Consider the following 13,491-nt stretch of genomic DNA (forward strand, 5'->3'; position numbering starts at 1 on the left):
AAAGCCCCAGGCCCTAGAACTGGCGGGCCAATCACGACGCAGAGATGTGTTTTGAATTTCTGGATGCAAAGTGGGCGGGGTTTTGAGTGTGTTACGATAAAGCTGCACGACGTTGGAGAAAACACAACAAGGAAGATGGCAGCAACTATTGACCAGTTCTGGTCTGACGCAGCTTTGGAATCCGTTCTGGAAGGATCAGACTTGGGTTTTCATTGAAAGGTGAGCAGGAAGAGGCTAGACGCTCGTTCATTTGTTCACTTATTCACCGTTTTACCGACAGGCTGTTTGTTTCCACTCCCCCACCAGCTTCCTGTCGCGCTTCCTACGTCACAGTGAGTGGCTCTCATTGGTCAGAGCGTTGGCCAATAGGGACAGACATGGTTTGAAAGACAACGGGTTTTTCTAATCAACAATCTTCTGACGTCTCATTCAACAGGGCCAGACTAGATTACACATTTAATCTCACATTTAGTTGGTTTATCAGGCTAGTGAATCAACGAAACAACAACAGGCTGCTTTGTGCTTAATCAGTCTTAAGTGCCACCAAATGAACAAACGCCTTTACATGTTGAATGTTCACACTTTGAGATATGAAAGCCACCAAAAAAGCCATTAGCCGTGAAGCAGGTTATAACATCATCTCTGAACGCTGTAACGCATCATAAAGCAGTCCATAATGTCCTACGTTTGTTTCCAGTGAGGCACTTGAATGATAATCGATAAACTTCCCACATTATTTGATCGATCTGACTTGAGGTGACAGGATGGAGGGTTGAATGAATATAGCTCCTTTGTTTGTCCTCCAGTTGAGCTCTAAACTTTTCCAGGTGAGCTTTCTGCTTAATAAAGTGGCACAACTTTCAATCCGAAAAGTCGTGTTTTTTACTTTATGTAGCGACCATCAAATGCCCTCTGACCTCTGGGTGCCTCCAGGTCCTGACGCGCTCTGAAGGCAACATCCAGACTGGGAGATGCGGCACTGAACCCTGAATGTGATCCAGATTCCTGGGTGGCGGTCTATGGCAGCATGCAAAGGAAATGCTCATATTGATCCAAATGTGGATATAATGAAGCCTCCCCACACCCATCCCCTACTGCCCCCACCTGGACACTTGGATTTCACCCACAGCGCCACCAGTAGAGCAGGAATACTGGTCAGAGAACCAAACCAATGCACTGAAACTATGTAAAATAGACCCAAACTATGCCTGAAAACAGAACTACAAACGGCTCATTTAACTTCTTAGTGTATTGCCAACAGTAACCATGGAAACGGTGGTCCAGGCTCTTTCAGGTCATAGAGCAGCTGTAGTTCTGGGCTGATTTCTCACCTTTCTTAGGGTCAGTGAGGCCCCACCAGGTGAGATCCTGCATGGAGCCCCAGTCTGACTGACAGTCATGTTTAGCTTCTTCCATTTTCTAATGAAGCTCCAACAGCGGAGCTTTTCCACCAAGCTGCTCGGTTATTTCTAGTGATGTTCTGAGATGAGCCGAGGCTTCGGGGCGTGTGTCCAGTAATGGAGGGGCGTTTCCCCGAAGCGCGTGTCGAGATTCATTTAGAGGAGGGGCCAAAGTTGATGACGTCCGTGGCCTCGCTGCCGTGAAACCACGTGACGGGAAGCGCAAGAAGCTTCATTAGAACATTTTTGACAGGCATCTAAACAGCCTCAGGATTCAGTCAAGATGTTGGAGATTGGAGGAGAGATGCTGTCAGTATGACAGAGTTTGGATAGATTCTAAGAATAGATGGGATGGAAAAACAACCAATCTAGTTGTTTAAAACTATTTAGGTTATAATAAATAATGTAATGAGGAAAATCTGAGCAGGCCATCAGACACAGTCAGTGTTAACACATCAGCATTGAGCAGTATTTTCTCTGCTCTATGGTTAGCCATATTAGCGGCGTCATCTGTAAGGCACGGATTCTCACCCTACAGGTTGATGGTTCAAAATCTGCCTTTGACTTTTGAAAGTTGCGATTAAACTTAATTACTTTGGCTTGAGACTAATTTGCATTGGTTTGCCCGAGTAAAAATATAGATTGGGTAAAAATGCTGCCAAATTAGGTCGGTTTAGCCAAAAGATTGATGAACACAACTTCTGACTGAATAAAACCAAATGATGGAAAAACTATCATGTTTGAATAAAAATGACACCTTTCATTTTCCTCATCATTGCCCACTTTGCACATTTTCACTGCCTGCTTGAGTTTATTTCACTAAAATGGCAGAAAAACTGTGCACCTTAAATTATTGTTCTAAGAAATTTTACACTTAAAAAATTACAAAAGATTTTATTATACACACTAACAATTAACAATTTCAGAGGAACTTAAAGGGGGCAAAAAAGAAAAACGTTTGCAAAAAATCACAGATTTTATTACTACCTGTAGTTCTGCTTTCCACCAGTAGGTGGTGACATGTTCACATGGAGCCTCATGAACTGGGGGGTCGTTGAAGCAAACTGGCCAAACGGTTCAATGCCTCATGAGGCCTCATCTCACCATCACTAGTTATTTCCCTGCAGCCTTCCCAGCCTGGTGGAGGAGGACAGTTTAGTCTCTAGTGTCTTTGTTTGGACAGCTCTTTGGTCTGGCCCAGGTTAGTAGTGGGATTCTTACTGATTGTATGGGATGGACAGGTGTCTTTATGCAGCTAACCACCTCAGACAGGTGCATCTAATTTAGGAGAATAAATGAAGGTGGACATTTTGGCTACGTTCACGCTGCAGCCTGAAGTCACCCAAATCTGATTTTTTCACCCATGTGTGACCCGGGTCTGATCTTTTCATGACTGTCTGAACAACACAGATCCGATTTTTTCCAATGCGACCCAGGCCACTTGGCTATGTGGTCCTGAATCCGATACGAATCGGATCTTTTCAAATGCGACCTGTGTGTGAACGGCCAGGTCGCACTCATCCACACGTGAACGGATGAATCTGACCTGAATGTCATTAATACCCGACAAAGGTCACTATGCTGCGTCTTGCTATGCAGAAGCGGCAAAAAAAACAACAACAACGGCAGATGATGATGCGTAGAGCAGTGTTTATGTTTAAACATATTAAATAGATTGAGATTTTATGGTTGGAAAAGATCACTAGATGTGCGCCGGCACTACCAGCCATGTTTACTTCCGGAAAAAAAGAGCAGGCTGGCCTGTGAGGTCACTGCGTCCTCTACTGCGCATGCGGGACACATGCGTCGTATGACTGCAGTTCACACAGGAGATCACATACAAGTCGCATATATTTGGAAATATGAACGGCAACGCAAAAAAAAAATCGGAATATAGCATCAAGGCCTGCAGTGTGAACATAGCCTCTGAAGGCAGACTGACAGGTCTAGCTTAGACTTAGACTAGACAACTTTTATTTTCATTTTGTAAACAAAATTTTATTTCGTTTTGTACAGGTGATAGACGTGTTCTAATACTTATTTGCAGCTGTATCATACAAATAAATTGTTAAAAGATCGTAGATTGTTTCTGTATGATTTCTGTATTTTATTTTAGATTATGTAATTTCAGACTCTCCATGATTTCTATGTGTTTAAATACACCCAGCTGTATGTATAATATATATATATATATATATATATATATATATATATATATATATATATATATATATATATATATATATATATATATATATATATATATAAGCTCTAATGCCTTCACTAACTAATCCATCGAGTCCTGATGTCAATAATCCCTGGACTCAGATTAAAATATGCTGCACACTGCTGAGGCGTTCTCCTTCTGTTCTGCTTAAACCAGCAGGTTAGGGTAGCAGGTTGACCCCCCCAAGATGGCTCCCATAGTTTCAGTGCCGCGTTAGTCAATGGGGGGTCTACTCTCATATTTATGTCTATGCTGAATCGCAAAATGGCCCCTAAAACCTAACCCTCCGTTTGCACGTTCCCTAACCACCTCCCAAACCAAACCACCTAATGTGTAGGGTGAGATAACTAGTCTGCATCAGCTCTTCTTTTTCTTTTTCTTTCTTCTTTTTCTTTTTTTCTTTTTTTTGTTTTGAATCTGAGGCCATCTTTGAAAAGAGGAACATCTAAAATCTATCCAGTAAATTCACCAGGAACCGGCTGAGGTTAAGGGATGAAAACACCTGGTTGGTCTAGTCCAGGCATCCCCAAACTCTGTCCTAAGGCCCCCTGTCCTGCAGGTTTTAGAGGTTTCTCTGCTTCAGCACAGCTGGTTATAATGATTACAGTAGACCAAAAGCCTGTTAATCAGCTTTCAATTAAAATCAGCTGTGCTGGAGCAAGGAAACCTCTGAAACCTGCAGGACAGGGGGGCTTGAGGACCGAGTTTGGGGATGCCTGGACTAGTCAAATCCCAGACCTTGATCTCAGTTTTCCACTGGGAGTAGTGGAGATAATTGAACCGATTTCACAGAGAGAGACAGCAAAGTAAACAGCATCCTAATGGTTTGATATCAAACCCTGAGAGCAGCCCACCTCTAGCTCACATCAGCGGTTTATTACCCTGATATTATCTGGTGAGACCCTGAAGGTGAACGGTGAATTATGTATCAAAGTGTCATGAAGTGTCTAACAGCAACCGGAGGCTAATGTGGGTTCCAGCATTCTTTTTAATTGATTTAATTGAGAGAAGGAGGAGGAAAAACATTCATCTGCAATCCCACAGCATGATCCTTCCAGGAAATATCTCTGTTGATGAGTCTTTCCTGCTATTTTCATGCTGCAGCAGCAGCAGTGTCCAGAGGTGCTACCCAAATAAAGCTGCCAAATAAAGTGGAAATGTTTCTGGTCAAAAGCACAGACAGCTGCCCCATAACCTCCAGGGGGCGCCATTTGATCAGAAGAAAGTAACCCTACAGTAGAGCAATATAAAGTATTTCTAATGGTGAGCCTTTAATGTCCCTACCGCAAAGCGTTATTTGATGATGTCATCCATATCTTGAATTGATTCTAACTTTCAACAAACATTGGGAGGTTGGGGGGGGGGGGGGGGGTCAGGGGGGTAGATAATCCATTATGATGATAATCTGCTTCTCTACCTTACAAATAATCCTGGCTTTCTGTCAGCGCATTTTGTTATTTTTTCAGAGTTCTCAGGCAGGAACCTGTTCCTTCCTGAGCGGCTCTGCTGCCTGAGGCCGAGGGTGGGGGTGGTTTCCTGGTGATGAGGCAGCCAGTAAACTAGCTCTCTTCCTGATCTCTGTAAAACTGAAAGTCCCTGCAGAAACAGACACACATGCTGATAAAACAGCTAAAGAAAAGCACATCCAGCTCTTTACAGGACGCCTCCAGAACCTGGACTCTTCATCCCAGCGCAGAGTTTGGACCTAGAAGCAAAGCATCCCAGCACAATGAGCCAGTGGAAACAGATCCAGCAGCTGGAGATGAGGCTCCTGGAACAGGTGGACTACCTGTATGATGATAACTTCCCCATGGACATCAGGCAGGGCCTGGCCGGCTGGATCGAGGCCCAGGACTGGTAAGCCCAGCTTAGTGTGTGATGGTCGTGGAAGGCTGATTGCTTTTTGTTTGTTTACAGTTGTTATATGTAAGATAACTTTGCTTTAGCCAGTTTACATGTACATAAAGTTTATTTACAGCCGTTCTTTTTAAAATGTGAGAAAATCTCTGAAAAGTCTCACTTCATCTCCAGTTCATCTTTCCTCTCCAACCTTCCTACTGTGATCTGAAGATGTTTTGCTGTTTTTTACATTAATCAAAAATGGAAACACGTGTAAGAGGAGGGCTACAGGCTGAAGCCTGCCTCCAAAGAGCTGAAGCTGCGTGTCTCAGACAGCGTGCTGACATGTGACTCCTGGGGGATCCTGGCTGGTCTGAGGTCATAGGTCATCATCCTTACCAATCAGATCCTTTGACCCTGTCCAGACTGGGCATTAGCAGATTCTGACAGTAAATGTGTGATGATTAGAGTTCGCCATGATTAATGGGCTCCACATGCAGAGAAATAGAGATGCTGTCAGCAGCATGGGGTGGGGTGGGGGGGTTCTGATGTCACTGAACAACAATGATTTGCCTCATTTTGATATGAAGACTCATCAGAATTAAACTGTAACTCTGAATGAACAGACATGATGTCAGCAGATAGACTGAACATAAACAGTTCAGGATGTCAAAGCCTTCAGTATCAGCTTTCAGCTTCACATGATCCATCGTCTCTGTGAACATAAACTATGGGAATTAGGATTATGGTTGGAATTAGGAAGAATGAAATGCTAAACATGAACACATGGTAAGAGGAAAATTACAGTTCAGTGCCATGATAGAGACATGTACAGAAAAGTTGGACTCCAAACTTAATTTACTGATGTTTAATTTAACAGCTGAGATAGAAAAGTCAAAGGAAACCAGTAACAGGCAATGAAGCCATTCAGTGATTTGTAGACTAACAGAAGGATTTCAAAGTCTGTTACAGGGAGCCAGTAGCTCCAGAACCGGTCTGATGTGATCTACTTACTTAGTTCTAGTGAGGATGCAGGCAGCAGTGTCTGGATCAGCTGCAGGTGTCTGATTTACTTTATATAGTCCTAGTGAGGACGTAGGCAGCAGCATCTGGATCAGCTGCAGCTGTCCGATCAACTTTCTTTTTCATTTTTTTTTTTTTACATTGTCCTGTCTGGCAATGTGGCAATAAGAATAATTGTCTTGATGCCAAAAAGAGCCCAACAGATTTTGCTTTCACAAGTGGAGCAGTACGGCTATCGCCATAGCGTTCCTATTGATTTATGCATATAAATAGCTTTATTATAATTATGCAGGGAGTTTTACAGATTATATGAACACTGCAATATAAGTAGAACAGGAAAGGAAAAACAAAAAAAAGCAATGTGTGGTGGAACCCCTGTTCAGGGACCTAGTCAGTTCTGGCCACCAGGACAGCTTTGCTTGGACCTGGGCTCTGAGTGGCCACTGACTGAGTAGGGGTGGCGGCCTAGTGGTTAGGGCATATAAAATAAAAAAAATAAAAAAATTGATTGGCAAGGGATGTCCAGTGATGGACTAGGGATGGTGGGTGATTGGTAAGGGATGGCTAGTGATTGACTAGGGATGGCAAGTGATTGGCAAGGGATGGCTAGTGATTGACTAGGGGTGGCAATTATTTGGTTAGGGGTGGCAACTGATTGGCTAGGGATGGCCAGTGATGGACTAGGGGTGGCAAGTGATTAGCAAGGGATAGCTAGTGATTGACTAGGGGTGGCAATTATTTGGTTAGGGATGGCAACTGATTGGCTAGGGATGGCCAGTGATTGACTAGGAGTGGTAAGTGATTGGCTAGGGATGGCCAGTGATGGACTAGGGGTGGCAAGTGATTGGCTAGGGATGGCCGGTGATTGACTAGGGGTGGCAAGTGATTGGCTAGGGATGGCCAGTGATTGACTCGGGGTAGCCAGTGATTGACTAGGGGGGGCAAGTGATTGGTTAGGGATGTTAGGTCTTTGTGTTTTTGCTTAATTACAGGGTGGCAGGGTTGATGGGTTCCAGCTGTTACTCCTTGATGACAATCAGTGGGGGCCTTTATATTGGAGCAGTTTCCTGGAGCAAGCTGCCAGTTGGTTCTGCTCCCTCAGTGAACCAGATCGACGCTCACCAGGATCAGGTCCTTTTCCTCCATCTCCTTGCTGCTCTGGAACTGTCTCCTCTCCTTACAGGAACAATCAGCCTGCCTTTCCACCCTCAATCCAACACAAGACCATCCTCTGGAAAAGGATCCAAACTCAGACTCTCTCTCTCCCTGTTTCTGTCTAAGTTGACTGAGCTCTTCTCCGTTTAACCAGGAAATAAACTTTTTAATCTGCCTCTGGTCTAGCACCATGTCAAGGGATGGCCAGTGATTGACTAGGAGTGGTAAGTGATTGGCTAGGGATGGCCAGTGATGGACTAGGGGTGGCAAGTGATTGGCTAGGGATGGCCAGTGATTGACTAGGGGTGGCAAGTGATTGGCTAGGGATGGCCAGTGATTGACTCGGGGTAGCCAGTGATGGACTAGGGGTGGCAAGTGATTGGCTAGGGATGGCCAGTGATTGACTAGGGTCGGCCAGTGATTGGCTAGATGTAGCAAGTGATTGGCTAGGGATGGCTAGTGATTGACTAGGGGTGGGAAGTGATTGGCTAGGGATGGCCAGTGATGGACCACGGGTGGCAAGTGATTGACTAGGGATGGCCAGTGATTGACTAGGGAAGGCCATTGATTGACTAGGGGTGGAAAGTGATTGGCTAGGGATGGCCAGTGATTGACTCGGGGTAGCCAGTGATGGACTAGGGGTGGCAAGTGATTGGCTAGGGATGGCCAGTGATTGACTAGGGGTGGCCAGTGATTGGCTAGATGTAGCAAGTGATTGGCTAGGGATGGCTAGTGATTGACTAGGGGTGGGAAGTGATTGGCTAGGGATGGCCAGTGATGGACCACGGGTGGCAAGTGATTGACTAGGAAAGGCCATTGATTGACTAGGGGTGGAAAGTGATTGGCTAGGGATGGCCAGTGATTGACTAGGGGTGGCCAGTGATTGGCTAGATGTAGTAAGTGATTGGCTAGGGATTGCTAGTGATTGACTAGGGGTGGGAAGTGATTGGCTAGGGATAGCCAGTGATGGACCACGGGTGGCAAGTGATTGACTAAAGATGGCCAGTGATTGGCTAGGGATGGCCAGTGATTGACAAAATGTCAACAAGAAGAATTTAATAATTGGAAATGTTTTTTCCCCTTCAAAGTCCTTTAAAATTCCTCCCTGGTTAGGGTTTGGGTTAGCAGATTGCCACTCACACTGAGCCTGGTTCTGGTTCTGCTTAAGGTTACTTCCTGTTAAAAGGGGGATTTCCTCTCCACTGTCGCTACAAGCATGCTTAGTGTGAGGGATTGCTGAAGAGTCAATGAGTCGATCCAATCAGCTGGTTTTCCTTAGATAGAAAACTTTGAATTAATCTGACTGGATGATCTTGTGAACTGGAAAGTGACCTGAGATGACGTGATGTGAATTAAAGCTATAGAAATAAACATAATTTAATTTAAATATCAAAAGTATTGAAAAGAACTGATCAAAAAGAAAGCAAACAACAAAATATACATTAGTTCAACAAATAGGGAAGGTGAAATTATAGCTGATTAGGCATCAGCAGGGAAAACTAAGGACTATTAAAGCTGTTACCCTTTCAAAGTCATAGTTCAGGATTCAGTCCACAGCAGCACATCTGCTGCACCCCCACCCCCCTTCTAGATTAAATGATAAATAATGAGAGCAAATGGCGCAACTCAGGCCCATCGTCAGCAGCATTAACTCAGTAACATACAACATTGCTAAACAGCTTAATATCTTAGCTCCCTTGGTGGGAAACACACCACATCACATAGAAAACTCCAAAGACTTTGCTAACAAAGTCGACATTTAAGGATGACACCAGGAGAAACCCTGGTATCGTTTGATGTTACTTCACTTTTCACATGCATACCTATAACAGAGGCAGTGGAAACAGTCAGGACACATCTTGAACAAGACAGTGACTTAAACAACAGGACTAATTTCACTACCAGATCTGCACACTACGGGGCCTTTGTCTTTCCACAACCTATTTCACATTCAGAGGTCATTTTTACAGGCAGAAGCATGGCTGCACAATGGGATCTCCAGTATCACCAATTGTAGCCAATCTTTACATGGAAGAAATGGAAAAGAGAGCTTTAGACACTTTCAATGGAACACCACCAAGCCACTGGTTCAGATACGTGGATGACACATTAGTCAAAATCCAGCTAGAGGAAGTGGAAGCTTTCACCAAGCACATCAACTCTGTTGACCGTAACATCAAATTCACCAGAGAGGATGCCAAGGACAACAAACTACCCTTTCTGGACTGCTTGGTGAGCATGGAAGGAGAGGGAAGCCTAAACATTGAAGTGTATAGGAAACCTACTCACACAGACCAGTATATTCTTTCTGACTCACACCACCCACTGGAACACAAACTCTCAGTCATCAGAACCTTAAAACACCGGGCAGAACATGTCCCTACTAAAACAGATGGGAAGCAAAAAGAACAGAAACACATCAAAGATGCTCTCCGAAACTGTGGATATCCAAACTGGACGTTTATCAAATCAGCAAGTAAATCCAAAAGACATGCAACAGAAGACAGCGATGGGAAAAATAAACACAAAAACATCACAATCCCTTATGTTGCTGGAGTCTCTGAAAAACCCAAGAGAATTTTCTCCAAACACAAGATCCCAGTACATTTCAAGCCAAACCAAACCCTTAAACAGAGGCTAGTCCATCCTAAAGATAAAACCCCCAGACCAAATATGAGCGGAGTGGTATATGCTGTTCAGTGCAGCGAGGAATGCTCTGATCTTTATATTGGAGAAACCAAACAACCGCTCCACAGACGCATGGCCCAACACAGAAGAGCGCCCTCCTCTGGACAAGACTCCGCAGTACACCTACACCTTGTGGACAAAGGACATTCTTTGGAGGACCAGGATGTTCACATTCTGGATAAAGAAAATAGGTGGTTTGAGAGGGGCGTGAAGGAAGCCATCTATGCTAAGAGAGAAAAAACAACTTTAAACAAAAAACTTACAAATCAATCATAGACATGATCCCTTCTAGATATCACCGAACCCCCCCACCCCATCACAGAGGAACGAGGGACCTACCCGCTCCAGCCGGTGAACAATACCTCCTTAACGACCGACCCTTAACAATCATAGACAGGTTTCAGGTATTACAGGAGACAATCCCCCCCTTAATGGCAATCCCCCCTTTAACGACCGACCCCTAGAATCATAGACAGGTTCAGATATTACAGGCTAACGATGGAACCAAACGACCCATTCATCGGTTACCATTTGTATGTTTCCAAGCAATACAAGGCCTTGTCCATATAAGACTCAAACTCACTGCGGATCCAGACATTTGAATTGAGAAAGTTTCCAGGAGAGGAAGCGAAACGTCTTCAAATCTTGGAAACCAAGTCCAGTGGATATTTTTTTAATTTTTACGGAATGACTATGACCTGGATGACTGGGAACCTTCATCAGCTTATTTTCCTCCAGACTGATGTAGGAGTCTAGTTCAAAGGTCACAGATTAGCGGGCTGTGGTCTGGATCCGGATCCACCTGCTGGCTAATCCAGACCCAACCTCATTTAAAACATTTATAAATGACCGCATGTTGTCTGACAACACTGTGCAAACGTCACTTCTGCTGCTTCTCCTTCATCCTCCATCTACGCCCCGCAGCATCCAGACCTCCTGCAAAGCCTACAGCCTGCGCTGTTCCTCCCGTATCGCTGCGCTCAAACTTCCTCGGAGTCGAGAAGAGCATGCGCCATATTATCATTAAATTTTTAGGAACAAAACATGCAGAAATGAACGCTTAATTTAATATGACAGATTAAATAATCCCCATCAGCATCCAGCAGATGTTCAGTTTCTGATGGAGATGAGAAATCTGCTTCCTGGTCTGTTGAAGCACCAATAGTTTGAATCCAATCTTTTAAATAAACTGTGTTTTTTGAAATATATAAGAATTATACTCTAATCTGTAGTTACAGATCTGTTGTTACTATATTTTAATTTGACAAACCGGATTTTCTCGCCGTTCTTTCTCCTGTTTGGTGCGATTGCAATAGCGGATCTGGACCTGGCCGGACTGGAGCGGAGCCTGCACATTTAGAGGATGTTTGGCTCAACCTGCTGCTGTGAAGCAGGATTCTCCACCATGAACAGAATCAACAATAAATCTGGATCCAGGCTCAAAATGAGCTCCTTGATATGTGCTTGAGAATGGCTTAGTCTCCGGTTAAACCCAGGTTTAAAGCCTTGCAGGGCAGCCTAAAGCCCACTGCCAACATTAAAGCTACAGTGTGTAATAATTACAGGGATATAAAGTCAGAAATTTAATATATTATACATAACTATGTTATTTATCATCACCTATGAGCTCAGCCATTTAACCATAATATTTGCGTTGCCTTAGAATTCGTTATTTATAATTACATAGGAGCGGGTCTCGCAGCCATGGAGGCTGACATCTTTGTGCTACGGCAAGCGCAGAGGCAACAAACTAGCGATTGCGAGATCGCCCATTACGCTCGAAAATAACTACGGCAAGTTGAGAGAGATTAACTGAGACGGTACTGAACAGTAGATGGCAGTACTATGCCTGAGAAGCGTTTAGTCTGCCTGAAACCAAAGAAGAAGAAGAAGCAGGTATACTGCGCCTCAGTAACAAGAAAGGTGAACAAGGCGGCAGGCGTGAGTGACTTTGCAAACTGTTTGGCACTGTGTGGCCAAACATCAGATAAAAAGGAGGATCATGCCTACTCTGTATCACAACGAAAAGCGGCGGGCACCGAACCCCCGTCATCTAAGAAGCGGAAACACGACGAGAATAAACGCAAGCGTGACAAGAAACGACAAAAAACACGGATCAACATTGGCACGGCATTTACACGATGGAAGTCACTGATGGAGGAAAAAGGTTTTCAAAGTGACGCTCAAGTTGCCAGTTTTCTCTTGGACAGGTAATTAATCCTACACACACAATTGTCTAATATCACTGCAGTTTTTGGAGTACAGAATGCTCAGACCTGTCTAAAACAATAACATGCTGCGTGATGATGCTGTTACTCTCCAGTATACTTATTCAGCAACGTCCCTGACGTTTCACAGGTAATGATTCAGTAATTTTCTGTAAAATAATTTTCTGGATATATACCTCGGTTACTTCTCTCCGGCTCCTTTGGAGATCTTCAAGCCTTTCTTCCTCTGCTCTCACCCCGCTGGCTCCCCTCCCTCGCCTGGCCCTAGCTGCACGCCCACCCCGGCCTCTCTGCCCTCGCCCTCTTCCTCGCCTTGTAACCCCCGTGCCACAAACAAGACTTGGACTCTGTAAACGGGGAATATATATTCTTCCAGCGAACACAATCTCGCTGTTAAACTAATGACTACAATTCCTTCGTCTGTTTATATCACCATGCAAAGCAGCTCACCAAAACGTCACAACGATGTAGAAAAAATAACGGGTATATTTATTATCTAAAGTCTACATGAAATCTATACCCTACACAGACTAATGAAATACTATCTGTAAAATTATCTATGTAAACAAACCTCATCACTTGAGAAGGTAGGTGATTCCGACGTCGTGGAAGACATTTTGTCCCCTAACGCTTGCCGTACTGTTGGGGGGGAGAAGCGGTGGGGGGGAGACGTTCATTTTGCTGCAGTCTGCAGTCTGGACGTTAGATGTCGCTGAAAATTACACACTGTAGCTTTAAGACAGAAAAAAGAAAGAAAATAACAAACCATCAGTTCAGGGGTTTGAGAAAATATGGGAATCAGGAAATTATCTATAAACCAAACTGAATGATCTCTACTTTAAAAACAATTTAGGTTTTAAAACATTTTCTATTTTTTTATATATTTTTTTTATTTAAAAATTCTATGTATAACATGTATGCATAAACACCT

At 43.9% G+C, this 13,491-nt stretch overlaps 1 protein-coding gene across 2 annotated transcripts in view; it reads left to right on the top strand.

Moving 5' to 3' along the window:
- Nucleotides 1–5,176: 5,176 nt before the first annotated feature.
- Nucleotides 5,177–13,491, top strand: part of stat4 (signal transducer and activator of transcription 4) — a 40,996-nt gene continuing 32,681 nt past the window's right edge. The window contains exon 1 of one of the 2 annotated variants that reach the window (XM_038299534.1): nt 5,177–5,484. In XM_038299534.1, coding sequence (XP_038155462.1) covers nt 5,357–5,484 — 128 coding nt within the window. In that variant the 5' untranslated portion in view covers nt 5,177–5,356. The remainder of the gene's footprint in view (nt 5,485–13,491) is intronic. The other variant, XM_038299525.1, reaches the window with a different exon arrangement.

This window comes from Cyprinodon tularosa, unplaced genomic scaffold, assembly GCF_016077235.1.
Source record: "Cyprinodon tularosa strain WSP-4 unplaced genomic scaffold, ASM1607723v1 ctg1119, whole genome shotgun sequence".
In the NCBI taxonomy this organism is placed as follows: domain Eukaryota; kingdom Metazoa; phylum Chordata; class Actinopteri; order Cyprinodontiformes; family Cyprinodontidae; genus Cyprinodon; species Cyprinodon tularosa.